We start from the raw sequence: 19,038 nt of genomic DNA, 5'->3' as shown, positions 1-19,038 counted from the left end.
AGATTTGAATTAAATATTACCCATCTGTTATATGCTCTGCAATCTAAAATAGTGTATTGAGATTTAAGCTATCCGCTCGCCTCGATTATTCGAAATTTGATACACCTGACGTCATAATTGGTGATACGAATGGTGATTATAATGCCCCTGACGAGTGTCAGCTGAAAATATTTGGGTTGAATTCTATATGGATATATTATTAAATTGAATATTGAAGTTTTGCACATCCAAGAAGCAATTCTGTACTTGGAGGAGAGTCAGCCGAAAATATTCGGGTTAATTTCAACACGAAAATATTATTTAGTCTATATCAGTGGTTCTCAACCTTTTTTTTAGACACTCCCCCCTTTTTGATGATGAAAAATTCCGCGCCCCCCTTATCGTCATATCACCAAATCCCACAGGGATGCTAGCAACCTCAACAGATTATTTGGTGGTGTGAAAGGTTATGAATGTTGATGAGAGAAAAATTATATAAAATTGGGTCTATATGGGGAGAAACACATGTGCATTGGAGGTAAATCGCGCGAAGCCCGAAAAAAATTTTCAGGTGACCGATTCTTCGTGCCCCCCTTTAGATGTTTCACGCCCCCTAAGGGGAGCGCGCCCCCAGGTTTAGAACCCCTGGTCTATATAGTGACGTCGGATGCCGCATAACGATATCTGCCACCATCGATAGGCAGAGAGAGAGAGAGAGAGAGTCTATATTTTCATCCAACCAAAATACATAACAAACGGCAGTGATGGCGGTACAGAAAATATGCGTGCACAGTATTCGGTATTAGATAGGAATGATCGATAAGACCGTGAAGGTCATCTAGTCTGATCACACCAGCATCAAACAGGTACACTTGACTCTGAACAGTCTGGCTGTAAAAAATGTTTAGTTAAGAAAGGAAAATAGAAGAAAAATCAAACGATGGTAGCAAATGATCAATGAAGCAATGTCTGGGCGAGGTAGGGCAACAGTGTTAGTGTGACGACAGGAGGTGATCAAGTAGGGCTTTTTTGAATCTATCATAAGGTAATTCACGGATATGTGGTGATAATGCATTCCAAATGATAGGTCCCGAATAGTCGATAGATCTCTTAGTTAGGTTGCTATTGGGTGGGGGTAAGTAGATATTTCCCTTTGACGAGGATCTCGTGTAATGGGAATGGACATGTTTAGCAGGTATGAAAAAGTCATCAAACACAGGAGGCAGTCTATTGGAAAAATATTTGTGAACAACTTTTGATACTTCGAAGCGATATAGTTCATCAACTCGCAAAATTCGATGCTTACGGTAGTAAGGCGATAAATTGGTACGTAAAGGTACAGATGAGATCAGCCGTATCGCACGGTTTTGCAGGGTTCGAATTCTGCACAAAAATGACTTGAATTTTACTCAATCAAAATGAAATGTATCATTTGCTAAACTTGATCATTCTTATTTCCAGATATCAAGTGTAGTTCACCCCCTGATTCCCTCTCATTCACCAAAGAAAAAGTGACAGACGAAGTAGAATCAGGATTGCTTCTCCGTGGCTCAAATGTCACTTACCAATGCATTGAAAATTATACATTTACCGGTCGAGAATCGTCTACATCTTTCACGTCAACTTGTCAAAGTATATCGGACAATAAGAGCGCTTGGCAACCGCCATTCAAAAATATTGGTTGTGAAGGTGTGTAAAGCAAATTTTTTGTCAAGAATGCGCACTGCACAGGAGCATTGTATATAGTCTGTATAACGGATTATATTTTGGGATCGTCATTTTTTTCAGCTGATGCGAATTGCACATTTACAAATAACTATTGCGGTTATGTGAACCAAGGATGGAAATTGTCCGTTCCGCGTACTAGTAAGTGTTCTGACTGCATCCAGTCCACTGTGTGAATTGGATTAATTTAATTGATCATTTTGTCGACTTAAAGTGACTTCCATCTGGGTTACTCATTATTTCTTCTATACTAGTCAGCTCTCAAGTTTACCGGACCATGACCCGACATATCGAGCTCGGCTTCCGACACATGCCGCCTCTTTTTGTCCCCTGCCCTTTTATATTATCTTCTTTTACTTTTCATTCAGTGTGCATTAGGGCTCTTCAAAAATGAATTTTTATTTGAATAAAATAGTATTTACGGTGAGCACAATTATAATGAATAAACAAAGAATCGGTCACCGTAAATACTATTTTATTCGAATCCAAATTTTTCGACGGCAATAACTCCGCTTTCACTGGTTGGAATTGAACCAAATTTGGTGAGGATCGTTTATATAGACAGCCTAACACTTTCATGGGGTGAACAGAAAATTTTCAAATTTTTTATTATTTATTTTTATATAATAAACAGAAACTTTCTTCTACTGTAGCAAAGCGGTTACTGGCTGGAATTGAACCAAATTTTGTGTGTAGGCTTACATTAGGTAACCTAACAATTTTATCAAGCAGCCAGTACGATTTGAGAAAAAAAGTCATTTTTGAAGAGCCCTAGTGTGCATGCCTCCTTCTTACATCGCCTAGGCCAAGGTGGGTGTCTGATTTTTAAGACTACTCCAGTCGTTTCGACACCTCCCTACCTTTCATTGTATTGCAGTCTTGTGGTGTATTGAAATGACGAAATTGTTAATAAAAGATTGGATTGAATTGAATTCAGAAGGTCTATAGAAGTTGTTTAGCATGTCAAGCATTACGGATCTCACACAGACTCGAACAAACTACTGCATTTTGGAGTAGTTCTAGTTCTAGTTCTAGATGATGATTTGGAAAAAATGCATATAGTTCTAGCTCTACTTGCGCCTTTTGTAAAGTGAGTAGTTCTAGATTATAAAGGTGTGGGCTCAGACAAGAAGTTTGCCACAACCACTATGAAGATCTGGATCCAGCGCTTAGCCGTTAAATGTGAGAATGCTTTTCATCAATAATTTTTTTCCAGATATTACCGCATTACTGGACAACTCATCGCTGACTTCGCCCCCCATTAATGAAAATTACACGGCGGAAGGTCACTTGTGCGCGGTGTTTCAATACTTTCTCAATCAAAGCGCATTTTCAGGTTTACAATTCATGTGAGTGATCTAGAATCTAATTCCATCAGTGAGATGTTTTCTTGAATTTCGATGACAAATGACGATTACCCCTGACGAGTGTCAGCCGAAAATATTCGGGTTCATTTCAATATGAATATACTATTCAATTGTATATTGAAGTTCTTTACCTCCAAGAAGCTCTTCAAATGACAGACATGAAACATGAGTTCAGTAGGTGGTTTCAATTTGGTTGGTCGTTACGACAGCCTAATATTTCATCGCGCTCGACCATTGGCTCTCGGCCCGAATGAGCATGTTACGCAGGAACTGCAAAAAAAGACCCTGGATAGTTGGCTCATAGCCAGACTTGGACAAATATATAATTCTAGTTGTCTCACTGTTTTAACTAGAGCGAAATGCCGATAATCTAATTCTAATCTAATTTAATGCCATTTCTGTTTTCCTTGATCGGTGGATAATCCGAGAATTATCACTGAAAAACTCACATAACTCCGCTTCTACTGGTCGGAATCGAGTCAAATTTGTTTTGCATCGTCTTTGAAGACAGCTCAACAATTTCATGGGGTTGGCAGAAAAATTTGAAATTTTTTTCTCAATTCTCCCTAATAAATTAAAAATTTTAATTGGATCTGCGGAGTCCTATACTTGTTAGAATTAAACCAAATTTGGTGTGCAGCATTTTTTAGGCTATCCTGACAATTTAATAAGTGAATGGCTGGAATCCGGAAAAACAGTTATTTTTGAACAGCCCTACTGTGCACCTACAATTATCCTTCTAATTTGGAATAGCTGAAGAATTTCTAGTTGAGATAGCATCAACTTTCGGCAATCTCCAGGCAAAGGATCTGGGTGTCAGTAGTGTGATTTGTGCTATGCGTACAGGGTCCTGAATCAGTCAGACCACGTAGCCTGGACGTCTCACCCACAAGAGAAGCGAAATGTTTGGCTCACTTCGTCTGTGAACTTTCTTTACGAACAAAATCTTCGGTATCAGTTCGTAGCTTCGAGTGAGGTACAGTTGAAATATGTGGAATTGAGGAGAAGCAATTGCGGTGAGAATGTCATTGCGTAATGAGATGTTGTAATGCAACAAATAAATCATTTTTGATGATTTCAGAGGATTGGTGCGCGTCGGAACCATGCATGAACGGAGGAACTTGCGTCTCTCGTTCGGAGTCATACACTTGCTTTTGCGTAGCTGGGTTTTCCGGAGAGCGATGTCAACACGGTATGTATGAAAATTCATAGCAACAGCTGGAAGATCCTTCTTGGGCAACTCAGTGCAAAAGGATTCAATTGTCATGCATAATCTCATCAGCAATAAATTTCAATTTAGACTGAATTGTTATGCAACAGTAATATGCAATTGAAAAATATTTAGATTGCAATAATCCGAATATATATTGTTGATATACAATGTTTTCTTCAATTCTCTACTAGTCGCTAACAATTGCCCCTGACGAGTGTCAGCCAAGAATATCCCGGTTTGTTTTAGTATGAACCAACCACCGATCGGTCGACCTGTATTAGTGTTCATGATGTTGAAAATGTTAATTTCCATACCCCTCGAGTCATTGTTAAACTGTTTGCGCACATTGTGCATGGTGTCCGTCATTTCCTGTACTAGTTTTTTTGACATATTCTGGAACCTTGATAGCTGATCATAAGTTTCCCTGTATGAGTGAGGATGACTCATTTTGGAAGTGTTCTGGTTTCTTGGGTGTGTTCAATTTAATATTTTCGATGCTAAGGTATAATTGATTTTAATCTGACTCCTCTCGTGGTAGTGTGCTCTATGACAGGTCTGCTGTAATATACTCAGTGGGGTTGTTCAAAAATAACTCTTTTTTCCCGGATTCTGGGGATTCACTGATTACATTGTTAGGTTGCCTAAAAATTGCTGCACACGAAATTTCTCTCGATTTCAACTGGTAGATGTGAACGCACAGGAGTTTGAAAATTTTGAATTTAAAATATAAAAAATATAACTAAAATGTTCAAATTTTACTGTGAACCCCATGTACTTGTCAAGTTGTCTAAAAAAACTATGCTTAACATAAATTTCACATCCTACCAGTAGAAGCAAAGTTATTGCAGTTGAAAATGTTGGATTCACAAAAATAACCTGAATGGTGGGTAATCTCAGAATTATTGATGAAAAACTCAAATAACTTTGCTTCTACAGTGTCGGAATTACATCAAATTTGTTTTGCACCGTTTTTGTAGACAGCTTAATAATTTCATGCGGTTATCAGTAAAATTTGAACAAGCCATTTTTTATTATAAAAAAACAACTATCAAATTCCTGTGCGCTCACATCTACCAGTTTCTACCGAGCCAAATTTGGTGTGGAGCGTTTTTTTTAGGCAAGCTATCAATTTAATCATGGAATCTTCGAAATCCGTGAAGAAAACAATTTCTGAACAGCCCTATTACGTAGCCATGTTGGTGAATTGAACTGATATTAGGAAGTGTAAGAAATGATCTCGAGCCGTAGACAGAATGGATCCAGATTAAGAATTTCACGACATCAAAGTGAAAAAGTACCTTGACCTCAGCAACTCAACATCATATTTTTCATTTTCCAGATATCAAATGCAGCTCACCCCCTCCATTCCTTCCGTTCACCCGAGACAAAGTGATTGGAAACAATGAATCAGGATTGCTTCTCCGTGGCTCAACGGTCACGTACAAATGTATCAAACATTATAAATTCACCGGTCAAAAAGTCTCTATTTTCAACTCCACTTGTCGAAAAATATCCGACAGTGAGAGCGCTTGGCTGCCGTCGTTTCTGAATGCTGGATGTCAAGGTGGTGTAAAGCCAATTCATAACGATAAATTCTATCTATTCTGAAGCCATTTCTGTACAACACTTTATATTCAGGAATCAATTCATTTTCTTTCAGCTGATCTGAATTGCACATTCAAGCGCAACTTTTGCAATTATGTCAACGAAGGATGGAAATTATATAAACAAAGTAAGTTTTCCGACTGCATTCATTCCTTTATATGCATCCAATGATCATTTTGTTAAATTGCGATATAAATTGTCTTATACCGATTGGCACCGGCCGGTTTTTCCGAAAAATTTTGCTTCACTTTTCTAAACTGTGAAACACAGCCTTACTGGGCTGCAAAACCAACAAGTAATATATCGTTGGATTCAGAATGTCAACGCCTAACCAACTATGCCACGGAGCGAGACGAGAGCTGGTCGAACGAGCGTGCATATAATCTAGAAGACGAGAAAACCTTTAAAAATGTAGATGTTTTTGTTTCTTCCTGATAGAGTCCACAATGTATACCATAACATCTTTCAAATAAGCCATGAGTGACCGGTTTTGCTCAACTATCTCGACCGATACTATCAAAACACTGTAGAGCGTTTCACCATAAACCGCAGCCTGACTCTTGCGACTCGTCTTCTTGAATACACTCTCGGACGACCTGCCCTCAACTCGCTTCGTGGCGTAGTTGGTTCTGGTTGGCCGTTGACATTATGAGTCCAACGATGTATTACTTGTTGGTTTCGAATAAAATTAAGGTCGTGTTTTACAGTTTTGAAAAGTGATGCAATTTTTTTTTTTAGAAAAACCCACCGATGCCAGCCGGTTAAGCGGCTTCCCTGTTTGTTCTCAGAAGGTCCACTGCATTTGATTCGAATGTCAGACATTTTGGAGGAGACATCTTAGACATTGTAGATATAGTGTGCTCGTGGATTAAAGTTAAGACCGATTGTAGCCTAACCTTTAGAATCATACCCTACTTCCCTGGATTTTCAATACATAACATCCGCACTTGAATGGTTCAAAAGTAATTGGAATTAGTCTTGCAATAACTCATTATCGCAACACCCTTGAGCATTAGAAATAGCAACTCAGGGTGCCGCGACACTTCTGTTGATATCTCTGCCTTATCCGATTTGTACCAGAAAAAGGTGATGAAGTATTGTTTTATGTTAATGAATAATTCTGTTTCTTACTTCCTTGGTTATGATTAAATGGAAATTTATCATTTTACAGAGAGCTTTGCATATGCAGCAAAACACAATGCTATGCTTGCTTCGCCACACATTGATTATGCCGTGGCCGAACACGTTTGTGTCGTATTCAGATATTATTTTCGTCACCGCACCAGTTCGCTGTTACTACAGATGTGAGTAGCCTACATCGTATAGCGAGCAATCGTAGGGTTGTTCAAAATTACCTTTTTTCCGGATTCCAGGGATTCACTGATTAAATTGTTAGGTTCAGTTCGTTTTATTAGCAATTTTTATCAGTTCAATACACCACAAAATTGCGATGCAATGAAAAAGATAGGAAGCTGTCGAAACGACTTGGAGTAGTGTTTGGAATCAGTCACCCACCTTGGCCTAGGCGAGGTAAAGAGCAGGCATGTACACTGAATGAAAAGTTTAAAGAAGATGGTATGGAAAAAGCAAGCGACAAAAATGGGGACGCGAGATCGATAGGTCAGGTCGTGGTCCTGTAAACTTGAGGGCGTACTGGTATTTATTTATTAGATATTGCTTGTTTTTTGACTTGCATGCTGTGGACACATGCTCATCGACTATCGGATGGCCAGTGGACACTGTTCCACACGTCAGGTCCGGCATATCTGATAGAGCGATGATCTTTTCGGTCGATCATACGATATTTGGATTGCATGGATACGCGTGTGTTGTAATTGTCTGCTTTTGATTCCGAGATAAAGAAGTCATTGAAATATTCGGGGCTTTGACCGCAGTGGAACTGATACCTAAACGTGGCGATTTTCTAGTTTCCGCATATCATCTATGTTTAGGACACCGAATCTCTTTAGCAGCGTCTTGTTGGATGGACAACCAGGCCCCTTTATGGCCCGAGCTATGATACGGAGTATGTTATGTTATAGTTTTTGCAGTGGCTCGAGTGCAGTTTTACTGGCAGCCCCCCAACAGAAGAAGCCATATTGTAACTTCGATTGGATTAAGGATTTAAAGAGTATCAGAAGAACCCAGACTGGCATGAAGCGTCTAAGGCTGTAGAACAGGCCGCCCTTCGGTGATAATTTAGTGTCTAGGGACTGAATATGACTCATCCAGGACATGTCAGAGTCCAGTAAAACCCCAAGGTATTTTGCATTTTCCGTGTTGGAAACGGGTTGGTTGCCTAAAAATGCTGCACACTAAATTTGCCTCGATTCCAGCTGGTAGATGTGAACGCACAGGAGCTTATTACGAAAAAATAGAAATTAATTTTACTGTCAACCCCATAAATTGTTGAGTTCTCTGCAAACACGATGCAAGCCAAATTTGACACAATTCCAACCCGCAGAGGTGCAGTTGTTTGACTTTTTCAATCTGGGATTCGAAAATTTTCAACTGCAATCATTTTGCTTCTACAGGTTGGAAGCGAGCAAAAATTGTAAAGCATCATTCTTTTAGACAACTTACCAACTTCATGAGGTTGACAGTAGAATTAAAGAATTATAAAAAAAATTTTATAATAAAGTCAGAATTTGCAAAGACCTGTCCGTATACGTCTACTAGTTGGAATCGATCCAACTTTGGTGTGCAGCGGTTTTTAGGCAGCCGAACAATTTATTCAGTGAATCCCTGCAATCTGAAAAAAAAGTTACTTTTCAACAACCCTATAGACCAGTGGTTCTCAACCTTTTTTTAGACACGCACCCCTTTATGAGTGAAAAATTCCCCGCCCCCTTCATCATCATATTACAAAATCCAACCGGGATGCTAGCAACCCCAACAGATTGTTTGATGTCATGGAAGGTTATGACTGTTGATGAGAGAATTCAAAAATATGAAATTCGGTCTCCATATAGAGAAACACGCGTGAATTGGAGGTAAATCGGGCAGAGCGCTAAAAAAAATTTCAGTTGAGCGTTTCTTCGCGCCCCCCTTCAGCTGCTTTCACGCCCCCAGGTTGAGAACCACTGCTATAGGCACTGCTCTGTAATTATTTTCTCTCATCCAGAAACCTCTGTCAGGATATGTATCTCCGAGTATATTATGTATGAAATGTCTAAAAGAGATTACAACAAATTCAGTGAAATATACTAGAACGTTGGCGGTCATTAGAAGTTAAATTTTCCTCGATGTATCGCAAATTTACTGTTGACGATAGGGTCGGCAATGAATCTGGATATCAGTTTAGTATAATTTTTGTAATTCATACAGGGTCGGGCACGACAAAGCCTGGAAATCTCACCGGAAGGAAAAGCGAAATGTTTGGCTCACTTCGTTTATGAACTTTCCGTTTGAACAAAATCTCCGATATCGGTTCCGAGCTACGAAGGGGGTGCTGTTGAAATATGTGAAATTGAGAAGCAATTGCGGTGAGAATAGAATTGTGTAAGAGAAGTTACAATTCAACATTCACATTCCACATTTCATCAAGTCATAGTGAATACTAGTAAAGTAGGATCGATTGAAATTGAAGTAAACTCGAATATTTTCATATGACACTCGGGGTTAATCGTCAGCAACTAGTAGAGAATTGGAAAGAACTTTGTATGTTAACAATCTCATGATTAAATATACGATGTTCTATTCGATTCTCTACTAGTTGCTGACGTTTACCCCTGACGAGTGTCATAGGAAAATATTCGGGTTGATTTCGATATGGATATATTACACTGGTGAACACATATTTTCAGGCAGACAAAGTAAGAGTGGTTTAGGGGGTTCTGAGGGGCACTGATTCCAAATATATCGTAACCTTTGGTATTTTCAATTTTCTCTGGCTTTGAACATGAATAAATTGCAATCAATGTGAGTATCTACCTTAACACTCACATATCGCTGCATTCATTCATTCATTCAATCAGTTCTATGTCAACCACCTTTTGTATATTCAATATAATCAGTTTGTTCCTGAAGCCAAATTGTTGAGGGGAGATGACAGACATTTTGGCGAAGGATGAGGATAGGCGGGAGAGAAGCAATTCTCTAATGCAACCCCGATGCATGGGAGAACGGATATCGGACGGTGGTTGGGGAAATTAGTTCTATCCCCAGTAGGGCTGTTCAAAAAAAACTTTTTCTTCAGATTTCACTGGCTACCTGATAAAATTGTTAGATAACTTCGCTTCTAGTGGTTGGAATTGAGCCACATTTTGTATGTATCATCTCTACTGAAAGCCTAACAATTTTATAGGGTAGGCAGAAAAATTTTGAACTTTTTTTGTTTTTTAATGATAAATTAAAAACTTTCAACTGCACGAATCTCGCTTCTATTGGTTGGAATGAAGCCAAAGTTGGTGTGCAGCGTTTTTTCAACCAACCTAACAATTTTATCAAGGACCCAGTGAAATCTGAAGGAAAAGATTTTTTGAACAGCCCTAATCCCCAGCTTTGTGTGCCTGGTCTACTCTGGCTTTTTTTAGATAGCTTCATGAGGTTGAAACAATGGATGGTATACTGCCCGATGTGCGAGCTTATCATGTTTAAAAACCATGATGGGATTTGGTCATAGCCGACGGTCATGTGCGTTTTCAGTTTGTAGATGGCTTCTTCGACTTTGTTTTGGGTCGTAGGTTCAAGCACAATAGACTGAGATATCGATCTTGCTTATGACCTGACCGACACAGGTTTGGTTATAGAAGAGGCCTATTAGGGCCTACACCTAGTCTGCCATAATATGTTCATCTCATCTGCGCTGATATTTTTCTTTTGTTGCTTTGATGTCTTGGTGAAACCTTTCCCCTTACATGTCACTCTAATCACCTATCACCTATCTTTTTTGATGTCGGAGTTGCAGTTCAAACTTCAGAGGAGCCACATGACAGCACTCGGGTAGGCTACTTATAAATTATAAATCTGAATCCAACGATATATTACTTGTGGGTTTCGCACCCATTAAGGTCGTGTTTTACAGTTTTGAAAAGTGAAGCAAAATTTTTCGGAAAACCCTGCTGGTGCTAACCGATTAATAGACTCAACTATGGGATTTTCATGAGCAAATACTTTTATATATACCTCCCATTTTCCTGTGGTAACGCCACGATCTCTTCAGATGATCGCTGCCTCTCGGACCCGTGTCTAAACGATGGCGCTTGTATCAACCGTTTCAAAAAGTATGTGTGCCTTTGTCCTTCCGGATTCACTGGAAAGCACTGTCAATTTGGTGAGTTCAGAAGATGATTTACGGCTAAGGCTGGGAACAATGAGTCAAGTTGCATGGGCAATGTTCACAGATATACACGTCCAATAATGACATCAATTTTTATATATATTATTTTTTTTATATATTTTTATTTTAATATATTATATATATATATATCACATTGTGGACCGGGAGTCCCGATACAACAGTAGTCTTCAAGGCTGGAGTCACCAAACCATATCGGCACTATTAAGAATAATAATAATCAATTTTTTTCCATCAGTCGAATAGCAGAAGAATGAGTAAGGAAATAAAACAAAAGAGAATAACATCACTGAAGGAGAGATTCCGTTGTTGACAGTATGATCAGAAAAGAACAATTCGACCCAAGTACACAGTGGTTGTATTATTGTAACATATAAAATGAGACCCCACAACAACAGCCTTTCTTCAAAATACATCACTGTGGTCATGAGATACATTTATATATTTGCAATAGCGAGCTTTCAACTTATAAGGTAGATTGCTGGTACGTTGTTACAAAATCTCTCACCTATATGAGTTTTGATGACTTCAATGAAACTGATTTTGTGAAAATCTAGCGTTGTAATGAGTGAATTGAATTGGATCATTAGAAAAAATTCTCATAACATGTTTTCCCCGATATTTATAAGCTCATTGTAATTAGGCAATTGGTGTCATGCTGCTGCGTTTCGGCTGAACAATACGACAGCACTTTTCAAGGTGAAGCGTCACGTTTCACAACTAGTATCTGAAAGGAAACTGCAGAGTCAATGATTTCCACTAAATATTAAGAATCATGTTTTCATTTCGAGTGAAAATCGTATATTGATGTGTTTTTTTTCTTTATCACTCTACTGATGAACAGTGGGGTTTTTCAAAAATAACTTTTTTATCCGGATTCCGAGGATTTACTGATTAAATTGTTAGGTTGCCTAAAGAAACGCTGCACACCAAATTTGGTTTGATTCCAACTGGTAGATGTGAACGCACAGAAGTTTGAATATTTCGAATTTATTATAAACATTTAAAAATTTTTTAATTTTACCATCAACCCCATGAAATTGTTGAGTTGTCTACAAAGTCGATGCAAAACAAATTGTACACAATTTCAACCCGTAGCAGCAAAGCTATTGGGGCTTTTCATTAATAATTCTGGGCTATTATTGCGAATCCAAAATTTTCAATTGCAATAACTTCGCTTCTACCGGTTGGAAATGAGCACAAATTGTTAAGCATCGGTCTGCGGAATCCGGGGAAAAAAAGTTATTTTTGAAGATCCCTAATGAACAAACAGTTCATTGTGTGCGCCAGTAATTCATAGTAATGTATTAGATGAGTATTGTAGCAGATTTTTGTTTAATGACTTTGCTAAAATTTTGGGTTCCGGAGTCTTGCAGATTACCGCAAGTGTTCTCTAGATTAGTGAGTTGAGAACCGCTGTCCTACCATGACAAGAACATGAACATCATTTCCAGACATCAAATGCGACCCACCGCCACCATCGTTTCTGTTCACAAATCGCGGAAAAATCCGATACAAGAGGTCAGGTTCCGTACTTCTCCGCGGCTCAACTGTCACTTACGATTGTATGGAAGGTCATAAATTAGCCGGTCCTGAATTCTCGACGTCTTTCAACTCTACTTGTACAAAGACAACCAAGATTGAGAGCGCTTGGCGACCGTCGTTTGAAAATGTCAGATGTGAAAGTAAGTATTTACGAATTGTAAAATATCTGAAATCATTTAGTTGTGAACACCCAAGTAGAATTGGGTTGTCCAAAAATAACTTTTTTTTCCGAATTCCGGGAATTAACTGATTACATTGTTAGGTCGCTTAAAAAACGCTACACAAAAGTGACTAGTTGTACATGTACATATTTAACAAAAATTTATTCTGTTCTGTTGTGTCAAAACCCTTCGCTTTTCACATTCTTATCCCAGATGTATCCCAAATTCTGATTCCTCAGTAATTTAATCTTATAGAAATTAGGTATTTCGGTTTAGGTTGAAAGATGATCTTATTTTAGTCAACCAAGTACAAACTCGGGAGAAATTTGCCATTTTTTCCCGACAAGTCTGAACATTGTCAATTTTCACAATGACGTAACTTTTGACCCCGGAATGCAATTTTCCTTGAATAAAGTTTACTGTGTTCGAAATTAGCTCATCTATGCAGAAGATTTGAAACTGTGGTGATACCCACTTTAGTTGTCCTAGTTTTAAATGGCTCTGTACTGCTGTGATGTCTATGTGGAAAGCCGATCCGATTCCGATGAAATAAAAATGTGCGAGTTGCTTCGGAATTGAATCAAGACGTGTGTTGGTTTATTCATTGCGAATTATTCAGTGGTTGATTCGAGTTGTGAGCCTCGAAAAGTGAGTAGTTCTAGTTCTGTTTGTGCGATATGAAAAGCCAAAAGATTGTGTGATTGTGAAGCTCGTGAATTCTTGGAAATTGTTATCAACAACCACCAAATTATTCATAGAAATTTTGGCCGACAACTCGACTGGACTTGTGATCAATGAAGGAGAGGAATAACATCACCTGATATCTGAAAATGAAGATGGACGAGGTTTATAAGAAAAATTTGATTAAAATCTGAATATTGCGGATGATAGTTGAAATAATGCAGTGGAAGAACTTGTTGCTTTTTGGAGTAACGATGATGCAATTGAATGTATTTGTGGAATTTGTTGAACATATTTGCAAGTCGTACTTCTGCCGATCTTCATCCATCCTTGAAATAAAGTATTCTTCCTCGATTACCATATACAATTCTTCTGGGAAATAATATCATCATTGAAGTCGAGAAGTTGAACTTGTCAGCTATCTTTATGGGTTCTGCTATCCAGGGTTGTAACTAAGTCACAATTTTGGCCCAAATCTTATCCACCGAGTCCAAGTCAGTGAGCAAACGGTCGAGTCAATACAGAAGGCGAATCAAGTGTCGCCTCTCATTCACATCGCCTAGGCAAGGTGGGTGTCTGAATTCAAAGACTACGCCCAGTCTTTCGGACACCTTCCTATGGTGTTATGAAATGATGAAATTATTACTAAATAGATACTGATCTTTTTTCATCTGCCGGAGTAGTAAGACAGTTTGTAGTGCTGCATCTATTTTTCGCATTCCTGTCTTCAAAAAACACAAATGTTAACCATTGAAAATTGATTGCAGCTTATACATTAAAATGTCACTAAAGAGAATCCAGTAATGCAGTAACACACATATTTCGATTAAAGGGATTGATCTGACTTTCAAAATATTTGATCAGTGATCTTGGCCACTATAATTCTGAGCCTTCACTGAACACCTGCCATGGACCACAGGTTATTGATGCTACAAATTCTTGCTTTTCAACAATACACATGATATTTCTTTACCACAACCAGTGCAATATGACAGATTGTAGCAGAGCATTCGTTCAATGTACAGATTGCAAAATGGTGGTCAAGACAAGATAGTCGAAAAGCTAGTCAAGTAGAAGTCTTCCTTTTAGAAGCGGCCCAAAACTACTTCAATAAGTAGTTGTAAGTGCGAGAGCCATTGCTCATCCATAGATTAGGCTAGAATTCTTCCAGTCGCATATAACTCAGAACCCAACGTCACAACGGTATGAGTGACGTGAAAAGTTGAAACATGTACCTCTTATGCGACCGTAAGGATCTACTAAATGCATTTCATACGCTAGAAAACACCAACGATGCATTGGTACCCCCAAAACCAAACGAATTACTCAAACCTACTCTAGTTCCAATAGCGGACCACCTAGTAGAGTCGGCTGATAAAGCAACAGAATCCAACGGAATCTGTGGATCAGGTTCTTCTAAATTCAACGTGGGAGGTATCACACCATGAAAACAAGATAAGACAGTGAACGCGGCCTCTATGGCTCCAGCGCCTCCCAGTAAATGTCCGACTGCACCCTTTGTGGAAGAAACAGCCACACGATGTGGAATAGCTTCCGATATTGCATTTGCTTCTGCCCTGTCTCCTTGAGGAGTTGATGTGGCGTGGGCGTTAATGTATTGTATATCGGACGCTGTGTAACCTGAATCAGATATCGCGGCAATCATGGCTCTTTTAGGCCCATCGCCGTTAAGTGGAGGAGCTACTATGTTTGATGCATCGCCAGAAAGTCCATATCCGGCGATGCGTGCGTAAACCTTTGCATTACGTCTTAATGCGTGTGTTTCTTCCTCTAAAACCAAAATAGCTGCACCTTCACCCATTACAAATCCATCTCTATCGATATCGAACGGACGTGATGCTTTGTGTGGTTGGTCATTAAACTTTTTGCTGAGAGCGCGAATTTGCGTGAATCCAGCAAAAGCTAAAGGCGATATGCATGCGTCCCCACCACCAGCTACTATAACATCACAGTCACCGTGCGTGATCATTCTCATCGCATCACCAATTGCATGAGCCCCAGTAGCACACGCTGTAGATACGGAATGATTTGGCCCTTTTAGTTTGTGACGAATTGAGACCTCACCGGCCGGCATATTGAGTAATATTTTGGGAACAAAATGTGGGGAAACAGCTCTAGGTCCTTTACTGTCCAGTCCAACCCCGTTTTGGCAGATAAAACTTAAATCAACCATCCCTGTGCCTATAGAAACTCCAGTTCTACATTGGTCTTCCTCTGTGTGTGGTTTCCAATCTGCATCACTCAACGCCTCATCGGCAGCCGCCAAAATATATGACGTTACTAGAGGTTTGGTACGGTTAAAATACTCTTCATTGATTTGATCTTTAGGTACGTACGCAGCTACTTTCGAAGGTATCTTTGTAAATCCGTGACCTTTTACTGCGGACACGCCACAATATCCCTCGACCAAGCTGGTCCAGACTTGCTCTGTTTTGAATCCTAAAGGACAGACCAATCCTATGCCAGTGACGACTACGTTTCGTAAACCCTTGGCGGATGTGCAAAAGCTCTTTGCCGGACGCATCACTGAGGAGTTAGGACTGTTCAAAAATATTTTTTTCGGTGAAATTTTACGGACCAGTTGATAAAATTGTAAAGTTGCCTAAAAAAAAACGCTGCACCTCAAATTTGACTTGACAAAAAAAACTGCATTTACATGAAACAATAGGAAAAAAAATTGAAAAATTCACTTGCTACTTCATGAAATTGCTAATTTGGCTCAATTTCAACACGCAAAAGTGAATATATTGAAGTGAAATCGGTAAATGATGGAATTTCGCACCGGAAATAAGCCTACTATATTATTCAAAACCTAAATTTTCTTCCTGAATATCTTCTTCCTCCGGGTTGGAATCGAGCAAAATTTGTTATAGTACGGTATGCATGTTTTTTCAAACAAATTAACAATTTCATGGAGAAAATCACCAAAATTTGTAAACTTTTTTAAAAACAAATCTAAATTTGGGTTGGAAGGGAGTCAAATCAGATGTGCAGCGTTTTTGTCAATTTTATCAACCAACCAGTAAAATGAAAAAAAAAATTTTACAACCTCACTGAACATATCCGAGGTAGCCTACGCATCAATTTACATGGCAAGATAAGAGCTGTATTTAAAATGACAAGTTACGGCCGGCTTCAACTGTGAACAACGAACTTTGACCGAAAATCGTTGCAGATGTCTTCATATGTCCTCTTCATTATTATATATAAGAGTCACCAGCACAGTAGTCCATCAAGAATCTATATTGAAGTTAGCAAAACTGTGATCTATCTCTATAAGAGTGACACACACATTAAAACACACTTGATAACATAACTTGATACCAAATAGATAAATATGAATCATAGAGCACTTACAGCTACGAGGGGGCAAAATAGGTTGCCATAACCACAATTTCAACTAAGACCACCATCATAACATATTTTGTGACAGCAAGGTATTTTTATGGTAACATAATGATATCAAGCTGGAGCATAGAAGATAGCATTGAAGAAAAGGATGTATTTCATACATATAAATCACTTTCACACTATAGCTACAGACTATGATTACAAATATATGATGACCACACCGCACGGAATATGGTAATCCAAACAAGGTATCAGGAAAACGTGCTCCAGTACTTGAAGCAAAGTCGATTTTATAATGCAGTTACAGTCCACTTTTGTGTGTACCGAATTCAATTTTGTGACCAATTCATTATGTCAATGAGAGCTATTGTTTCAATTAGTACTTTTTCCCTTGAAACCCATAATATAGCCTTGGCAGTCGCATCTAGAAAATTAGTCACAACTGGATTTTCAAAATGCACTAGTAGAACCCGAACTGCATACATTTCAAAACTCGCAATTACAACTAACAACCTTTGACATCCGCAACTTAACTAGATTCAATTGCGAAGTTACTCATTAATTATTATTGCATCAGAATCAGACCTGCTCTTACATGAATATCCATCAACGCAAATTTGAAATGGAAGTGGTTGCGACCGCACAACCCACCCTTTGGCAACGTCACTGTTGGCAGTGAGGATTTTGAGCTAGCAATGGCTGCCAGAACATCATACAACAGAATACCGGTATCACGATGACACATGTTTTTAGTTGGCTAGCAACTGATTTTTTTCTATCAAATGCGCAACCAGAACTACTCACTTTTCAACTAGAACTAGATGCTACATCCTTCTTGTGAGTAGAAATTATTAATTTTAGTCATTACTGAAGTAGGTAGCATTTACCAAGATTATTTCCACGAGTAGTAGGCTACTCAGATCTTAGCTAGACAGTCCAATTTTTTTTGAATTCTACAGGCTACTCGACAAAATTGTTAGGATGCATCAATGCATGCTGCTGCTGCATGCCTATTTTGGCTCAATTACAACCTATAGAAGCCCATTTCATCAGAGTCAATTTGTGTTCGTTAATATCCCACCAAGTTGCGTTGACAAACTGCTGTGCTTTCTTCATAAGTATCCAACCAGTATAATATGAAGATGGTCATTATCAATAGTTTGTCAATCGACATAATTTCAAGTTAAGTCAAGTTTGAATCACCTGAATTTTGATGTAGGATTGACAAGAATATTCAACACGAGTTGATGTGCAGGAAACACCAATAATAAAACACGTCACAATATAAAGCAGTTAGGGACCATATATTGCCACAAAAACATACAAAGGAGCATAATTGAACGCGGGTATCATTGATATCAGAATGGCACGGTACAGACCATCAAATCTATCATAACTCGATACGAGACAGCTCATAATGGCAACCAATGTGGTCGTAGAGAAAATATCTCTTTTTAGCATACAGGAGCGTGTCAAGCCATTGGTATCATCTACGACTACATACAACCTTCTCACACACCCAGATGGGAAGTTGTCGCATCAAACATAGCATAGAAGATCTATATAAATAAAAATAAAATTGGTTTTCGTACAGGGCCGAGAGCATAACGGTAAATCAACCATTCATCTACTTGAAAAACAGAACTATAAGACCCTAGATAGAGAGTCCGGAATCCATTGCACTTTGGGCAAAATTACAAACCAGCCTACCACCTGACACCAATAAATAATGTTCACCATGAACAGCATAGGTACAGGAGTAAGGGTTGGGGGCTGGGGCTGTTCAAAAATGACTTATTTTTTTTAATTTCACAAGCTACTCCACAAAATTGTTGGGTAATCAGGAAAAATGATGCACAACAAATTTGGCTCAATTCCAACCCGTAGAAGCAAAGTTATTGATATTCAAAATTTAAGATTTCAACTCATAGCATAGGTAGGTCAATAATAAATAATGAAAGAATCTGCCACCATAAATGCTATTTTTTCAAATCCAAAAAAATTTCCTTCTCCTTGTCGGAATTGAGACAAATTTGTTGTGCATTGTTTTTTTAAGACAGATTAACAATCTCCCGCGGTAGCCAGTAAAAT

The 19,038-nt window shown here is 38.6% G+C and overlaps 4 protein-coding genes across 12 annotated transcripts in view; 2 read left to right on the top strand and 2 right to left on the bottom strand.

The window, feature by feature from the left end:
- The window catches only part of LOC145440624 (uncharacterized), a 54,029-nt gene extending 40,100 nt beyond the window's left edge, over positions 1 to 13,929 (top strand). For 5 of the 8 annotated variants that reach the window (XM_080318303.1, XM_080318308.1, XM_080318307.1 and 2 more), the window contains 12 exons: positions 1,441 to 1,668; positions 1,768 to 1,845; positions 2,921 to 3,053; positions 3,918 to 4,087; positions 4,153 to 4,263; positions 5,624 to 5,848; positions 5,945 to 6,016; positions 7,061 to 7,193; positions 9,217 to 9,374; positions 11,054 to 11,164; positions 12,643 to 12,873; positions 13,653 to 13,929. In XM_080318303.1, the coding sequence (XP_080174429.1) occupies positions 1,441 to 1,668; positions 1,768 to 1,845; positions 2,921 to 3,053; positions 3,918 to 4,087; positions 4,153 to 4,263; positions 5,624 to 5,848; positions 5,945 to 6,016; positions 7,061 to 7,193; positions 9,217 to 9,374; positions 11,054 to 11,164; positions 12,643 to 12,873; positions 13,653 to 13,705 (1,703 nt within the window). In that variant the 3' untranslated portion in view covers positions 13,706 to 13,929. The remainder of the gene's footprint in view (positions 1 to 1,440; positions 1,669 to 1,767; positions 1,846 to 2,920; positions 3,054 to 3,917; positions 4,088 to 4,152; positions 4,264 to 5,623; positions 5,849 to 5,944; positions 6,017 to 7,060; positions 7,194 to 9,216; positions 9,375 to 11,053; positions 11,165 to 12,642; positions 12,874 to 13,652) is intronic. The other 3 variants (XM_080318302.1, XM_080318305.1, XM_080318304.1) reach the window with 3 other exon arrangements.
- The window catches only part of LOC145440652 (kelch-like protein 8), a 328,197-nt gene that overhangs the window by 244,127 nt on the left and 65,032 nt on the right, over positions 1 to 19,038 (bottom strand). The gene's annotated exons all lie outside the window — the stretch shown is intronic.
- The window catches only part of LOC145440651 (uncharacterized), a 68,524-nt gene continuing 61,026 nt past the window's right edge, over positions 11,541 to 19,038 (top strand). The window contains exon 1 of the mRNA XM_080318355.1: positions 11,541 to 11,554. The gene's annotated coding sequence lies outside the window, so the exon portion shown is untranslated. The remainder of the gene's footprint in view (positions 11,555 to 19,038) is intronic.
- LOC145440670 (3-oxoacyl-[acyl-carrier-protein] synthase, mitochondrial-like) lies at positions 14,319 to 18,942 on the bottom strand. Of its 2 annotated transcripts, none has more exons than XM_080318392.1 (2): positions 16,686 to 18,942; positions 14,319 to 16,136 (listed from the first exon to the last, which is right to left on the bottom strand). In XM_080318392.1, the coding sequence occupies exon 2, from the start codon at positions 16,118 to 16,120 to the stop codon at positions 14,846 to 14,848; it is 1,275 nt and encodes a 424-aa protein (XP_080174518.1). In that variant the 5' UTR covers positions 16,121 to 16,136; positions 16,686 to 18,942; the 3' UTR covers positions 14,319 to 14,845. The 2 variants fall into 2 exon arrangements, with proteins under 2 accessions (XP_080174518.1, XP_080174517.1); XM_080318391.1 differs by having other exon boundaries at positions 16,751 to 18,942.

The sequence above is a fragment of the Botryllus schlosseri genome, chromosome 6 (assembly GCF_051294905.1).
Source record: "Botryllus schlosseri isolate E-star chromosome 6, Bs_hap1, whole genome shotgun sequence".
In the NCBI taxonomy this organism is placed as follows: Eukaryota; Metazoa; Chordata; class Ascidiacea; order Stolidobranchia; family Styelidae; genus Botryllus; species Botryllus schlosseri.
Note: the sequence above shows the minus strand (reverse complement) of the source record. Positions and strands in the feature narration are given on the sequence as shown.